The sequence below is a fragment of the Astatotilapia calliptera genome, chromosome 16 (assembly GCF_964374335.1).
Source record: "Astatotilapia calliptera chromosome 16, fAstCal68.1, whole genome shotgun sequence".
NCBI classification, from domain to species: domain Eukaryota; kingdom Metazoa; phylum Chordata; class Actinopteri; order Cichliformes; family Cichlidae; genus Astatotilapia; species Astatotilapia calliptera.
In genome coordinates this window covers 26,870,538-26,876,537 of record NC_137437.1, presented here as the reverse complement: position 1 = coordinate 26,876,537, position 6,000 = coordinate 26,870,538, and the positions used below count along the sequence as shown (strand labels likewise).

General features: G+C 43.4%; 2 protein-coding genes across 2 annotated transcripts; both read left to right on the top strand.

Moving 5' to 3' along the window:
• The first annotated feature begins 2,691 nt into the window (after positions 1 to 2,691).
• LOC145421078 (olfactory receptor 6C1-like) lies at positions 2,692 to 4,083 on the top strand. The gene has a single exon (XM_080290839.1). The coding sequence runs from the start codon at positions 3,165 to 3,167 to the stop codon at positions 3,774 to 3,776; it is 612 nt and encodes a 203-aa protein (XP_080146965.1). The 5' UTR covers positions 2,692 to 3,164; the 3' UTR covers positions 3,777 to 4,083.
• A 76-nt stretch (positions 4,084 to 4,159) lies between these two features.
• Positions 4,160 to 5,046, top strand: LOC145421079 (olfactory receptor 51B5-like). Its single transcript, XM_080290840.1, has one exon. The coding sequence runs from the start codon at positions 4,301 to 4,303 to the stop codon at positions 4,862 to 4,864; it is 564 nt and encodes a 187-aa protein (XP_080146966.1). The 5' UTR covers positions 4,160 to 4,300; the 3' UTR covers positions 4,865 to 5,046.
• Positions 5,047 to 6,000: the final 954 nt, after the last annotated feature.

Here is a 6,000-nt window from a genome sequence, read left to right as displayed (position 1 = left end):
AAGAGAACAAGAGTAATAGAATAAACAGCATCACAATGATATATGGGAATATGACAGTAAATACTAAATATTAAACATTATTGTGCAGCACATAAGATCAACAGAACACAGTGTGCTTTGAGGTAGGAGCCAAAAAGGGTGTAGTTTGTGGGTGTGATCACCCGTGTGTACACCTGTGAGCATGGACACGCTTGTTTTTTTAAAAGGTTCCTTTTTTTTTTTTTTTTGCCTGTCCCGTTTGGCTCTTTTGCCATCAGAATTGTTGTCTAAAGGCAAAGAAAGATGCCCAACGGATTTACTTTACCAAACTGACCATCCCAGCCTTGCCGTAATGGTCCATTTGATTCACCTTTTATTGTTTATTTTATTTTCACTTACTGAATACGGGACAGACTTGACTGGGGGAAAGAAGGGGAGAAAGAAAGAGGGAAAGAGAAACAGCTGAGAAGAGGGACGGGGGAGAAGGGCAAAAGACAAAAACCAACAGAACGGGCAGAGAAAAAAAAATGCATATATCAATCACCTGGGTCACCTGCTGAGAAAGAAAAAATAAAACAAGCAGAAGAGAACAAGAGTAATAGAATAAACAACATCACAATGATATATGGGAATATGACAGTAAATACTAAATATTAAACATTATTGTGCAGCACATAAGATCAACAGAACACAGTGTGCTTTGAGGTAGGAGCCAAAAAGGGTGTAGTTTGTGGGTGTGATCACCCGTGTGTACACCTGTGAGCATGGACGCGCTTGTTTTTTTTAAAAGGTTCCTTCATGTAATACTCTGCTAGAGGGTGTGGGGGGGCCACAGCCCCGTCCTCCAGGGCATGAAGCAGGTATGGAGGAGATCAAAACTCCAGACATCCAGAGGCCCCCAGAACACAAGAGACCAAGGAAGACCAACAGAGGGGCAGCCGCGCCACTGTCCCAGAAAGAGCTGAGGAGAGTCCCAGATGAGGGCTCACTCAGCAGCCGCGGAGCAGAAGCCAGGGGGAGTTGCAGTGACGCGCCCGTGAGCTCCGCCGGCAGCCAGCTGTGCCTGAGTGACGAGCCGCAGGCCGAGGGGCCGGGGGCACCCCACCTCCAGAGTGGCCCGAGCGAGCCCCAGGCTCCAGGCCCCGATAAGCGGCCGCCAAGGAGTGAGCCGGTGTGTACCGGTGTGTACCTGGACGCCCATCCCCAGACACAAAGAACCACCAACGCACTGATGTCTGAGGGAGTCCGCCACTGGCAGGGGAAGTGGTGGTGGGGGGAGATAGGCCTCCAAACCTTGGAGGGCCTGAGATGTCCCCAGAGAGGTGGCGCCTGACACCCAACCTGACATATAGACACAGACATACAGGCACACACAGACACAAACATCCATTCCCACCCTCATGCTCTCATATGCACTTACTCCACACTCAACCAAACATAAAGAGACGCTGTACACACGATCACACTCCCCAAGCGTACTCTACGAACCGGGTCTAGGTACCCTTGCCCCTGGAGGGGGGAACTGCACCCAGACCCAGGTGGTGTTACCCTTTTCCCTGCGGTGGGGAGAGGCAGACCGCCCCGACTCCGCAGCAGCAGGGAGGCCCCACACTCCAGACCGCAGTCGGACGGCCAACTCCTCCTCCTAGCCTAGGACCTCATGGTTATACTGATCAGCCCACATAGAGGTCGGGAATGGAAGTAGAGGGACCTCTGGAGGAATTAAATGACACCCTGTGGAGGAAAACAATACTGTGGATATTGTGCAATATTGTGGAGAGGGTGATTTTAAGCCGAATGAATGTGCAAATGGTCAAAAGAACCCTCACATTTCTACTGGGTAAGAATCATTGAATGTACCTACCATTTTCTTTTAACCCCCTAGAGATTATAATTGAACTTTCCTCCACCCACAGGACAGACCAAAACAAAATATGAAAATCATTCCAAATGTGGGAAAAAAGGAAAAAATAAGAAGGATTAAAATTAGAACACCCCCAAGGACCATAACTGCCATTGTCACCAGCTGACAAGAGAATCATAATGAAATTAGTGTAAAGGAAATAATTTGCAATCATTAGCACTCTGCACTACACATGTCTATATTTGCATGCACTAATCACACTAATCAATTACCTACCTCAATATTACAAATACGACTGTTTTTATTATTTAACCTGTCACTTTTAAGGATAAACCCTTTAAATAACTTTGTAGGTCCTCTCAGATCAACTCATTTATTGATGCGTCAAGCATCTCAGTCAGATTCAGGTCAGGACTTAAAGTAGGTCACTCGAATTTCTTCATTTAGTTTATCTTAAGCCATTCGGAGGTAAACTTGCTGGTGTGTTTTGGATTATTGTCTTGCTGCAGAACCCAACTGTGTTCCGTTTGAGGTCAAAAACAGATGGCCAGATATTCTCCTTCAGAATATTTTGGTAGACGTCAGAATTTATTGTTCAGTTTACCTTCATTTAGGTCCTGAGGCAGCAAAACAGCCCCAGACCATCACACTACCACCACCACCATATTTTGGTGATGGTCTTTCTGAAGTGCTGTGTGACGTTTACACTGAATGTTATCAGACACGCACACTCCAAAAAGTTCAGCTTCTGTCCCATCAGTCCACAGAGTTATTTTTCTAAAAGTCTTGGGGATCATCATGATGTTTTCTGGCAAAACTGAGACAAGCCTTCATTTTCCTTTTGCTCAGCAGTGGTTTTCATCTTGGAACACATTTTTGGCCAAACTCTTTCTTACTGACATTAACTGAAGCAAGTGAGGCCTGCAGTTCTTTGGATGTTGTTCTTGGGTCTTTTGCGGTCTTCGCTGCATCCTCGGGGTAATTTTGGTCAACTGGGCACTCCTTGAAAGGTTCACGACTGTCTCAGGTTTTCGTCATTTGTGGACATTTTCGGCTTCTGGCAAAAGAGAATCCAGTTACATGGACAAATATAAACAGCAAAGAGAAGGAAAACTTCCACTAATAGCCAGTCACGTATCCCCCCCCCCCCAACCAACAGAGGTTGAATTCCCAGGTGTGTGTTTTTTGTTGTTGAGCCAAAGGCAGTAATTAACAGGAGGCGTAGAGGAAGAGCAGATATTGTTAGGGGTGTAGATACAGCAGCTCTTTCCTCTGTACACTCACATGTTGTTACACTAAGAAGGTAGATGTTTCTCTGATCATGGATAATGTGTCTAATGTAAGAAGTTTCATTCTGTCAGGATTTAATGAGACGATGAATTTCAGAGTGCCTCTCTTCGCATTCACTTTACTGTATTACTGCATGATTTTATTTTTCAATATCTCTCTTGTGCTGCTTATTTTCTTGGATGAAAATCTGCACGAACCTATGTACATTTTCCTGAGTAGCTTTTGCATTAACACAATTTATGGGACCACAGGTTTCTACCCAAAATTCCTTTCAGATTTACTAAGGTCTTCTCAAACAATCTCCTATGAAGGGTGCCTTTTACAAGCTTTTGTCATATATTCATTTGTCTGCTGTGATTTGTCCATTTTAGCTGTCATGGCCTTTGACAGGTATCTGGCAATATGTCGACCTCTGCACTACCACTCTTTCATGACTAAGAGGAGGCTTTCACAGCTGGTGTGTTTCTCCTGGCTGACACCTTTATGTATTTTTGCCATTAATGTCCTGCTCCGTGCCCACTCCGGGTCGGGGATGAGTTCCTGCCCCAAGTGGAGGAGTTCAAGTATCTCGGGGTCTTGTTCGCGAGTGATGGGAGAAGGGAGCTGGAGATCGACAGACGGATTGGGGCTGCGGCTGCAGTAATGCGGACGCTGCACCGGTCAGTCGTGGTGAAGAGGGAGCTGAGTAAAAGCGAAGCTCTCAATTTACCGGTCGATCTACGTCCCTACCCTCACCTATGGCCACGAGCTGTGGGTAGTGACCGAAAGAACGAGATCGCGGATACAAGCGGCGGAAATGAGCTTCCTCCGAAGGGTGGCTGGCCTCTCCCTTAGAGATAGGGTGAGAAGTTCGGCCATCCGGGAGGGGCTTAGAGTAGAGCAGCTGCTTCTCCACATCGAAAGGAGCCAGCTGAGGTGGTTCGGGCATCTGGCAAGGATGCCCCCTGGGCGCCTCCTGGGCGAGGTGTTCCAGGCATGTCCCACCGGGAGGAGGCCCCGGGGCAGACCCAGGACACGCTGGAGAGATTATATCTCTTGGCTGGCCTGGGAACGCCTTGGTATTCCCCCGGACAAGCTGGAGGAGGTGGCTGGGGAGAGGGAGGTCTGGACCTCTTTGCTTAGGCTGCTACCCCCGCGACCCGACCTCGGATAAGCGGATGAAGATGGATGGATGTCCTGCTAACATCAAGACTGAAGTTATGTGGTATAAACATTCGGAGAGTCTTATGTGTAAACTGGTTAATTGTTAAACTTGCTTGTCCTGAAGCTGAAACCTTTACAAACCACATCACAGCATGTGCAACAGTTATCATTTATGTGTCTCATGGCTTTTTTATAATGTGGACTTACACACATCTCATTAAAACATGTGCGAGGTCCAGAGAGGACAGAGAAAAGTTTATGCAGACCTGCCTGCCCCACCTGACCTCTTTGATCACATTTATAGTTGTGATTGGTTTTCAGTCGATATATGTGCAATTTGAGTACACAGGTTTTTCTGAAAGTCTCAAAAACTTCATTACAGTTGAAATTCTCATCATTCCACCTTTTATGAACCCTCTCATATATGGATTCAAACTCACCAAAATACAAAACAGAATCCTGACTTTACTTAAATCTTACAAGAAACTAACTTACATCAAGTTTAGTTTACTTAAAAAAACAAGCGTAAAATGCAGCATTTTCCTTAGAGTAAAGAATTTACTATGTGAGCCATTCTGTTGTAGATGACTTATAGGGACAAGGACACACTATGTTTTACTGTTTTTGACAAAGATCAATTGATAATGTTCCATGTTCTGTTTTCTCAGGAAATGTGACATCGAGTTTTGTATTTTTAGTTTTTATATTCTACCTTTTACTTCTTTTTTAATTTATGCACTTTGTAGATAAATGGTAATAGATATATAAAACAGCGTCTGTGGTTAATATTTCCTCCATGTTTCAGTCAGCAAAGCCTATGGCTCATCCCAGAGCAATAGCATTGACATGCTCTTATAGACTATAATCATGCTAAAAGATCATCTCTTGTTGCTTACATATCTTCTTTTGCAAAATTTTAAAAACTTGCATCCATAATTCTCTGCACATTTACAAATTAATTATGTTATTATTGAATAATGATCAATCATCTATTATACAGCATGGAATCCAGTCACTCGCAACCCTGAACTAGATAGGCCAGTGGACTGATAGATGAGCCTTCATTTATTTTTCATCTTTAATTCTTTAATCCTTTCTGTCTTATTATTTGAACTTGAGGTGTCGTTGTGTCTGACTCTAATCATCACATTCATTACGATGTAAATTTGTGTTGCTGTTTGCAGTAGAGGGGTAGGAAGTAGAATGCTATTCAAGTGAAAGCTATTTTAGCTACATTGTTACCTGTACATTGTTACATTGTACACTTATATCAAAAATCTAATCAGCTGTTGCATAAACCTTGCATTGGGTGGTTGTATAATCAAGTTGTTGTGCACTTTAAATTAAATATTTAAAACATAAACAATAAAAACAAATAAAAAATCCAAAACTATGATAACAAGTGGGTTTTTCAGGTTTACCGAAAAACAAAATATGAAGCATTGATTTTTATCAAAAACTTGAGAGTAAAACCAAAAGTATATTGAGGGTCCACATGTCAACTATGGATTTTCTGGACACTAATCTCATGAACTACAATAGCTAACTGTTGTTTAGTAGCTTATATTGTGTGCTGTGGCTACAACTGTAGCTTGCCTCCACCAGTGTGTGAATGTGAGAGTGAATGAATAGTGGCATTGTAAAGCACTTTGGGTGCCTTGAAAAGCGCTATATAAATCCAATTGTTATTATTATTATTATTATTATTATTATTATTATTATGT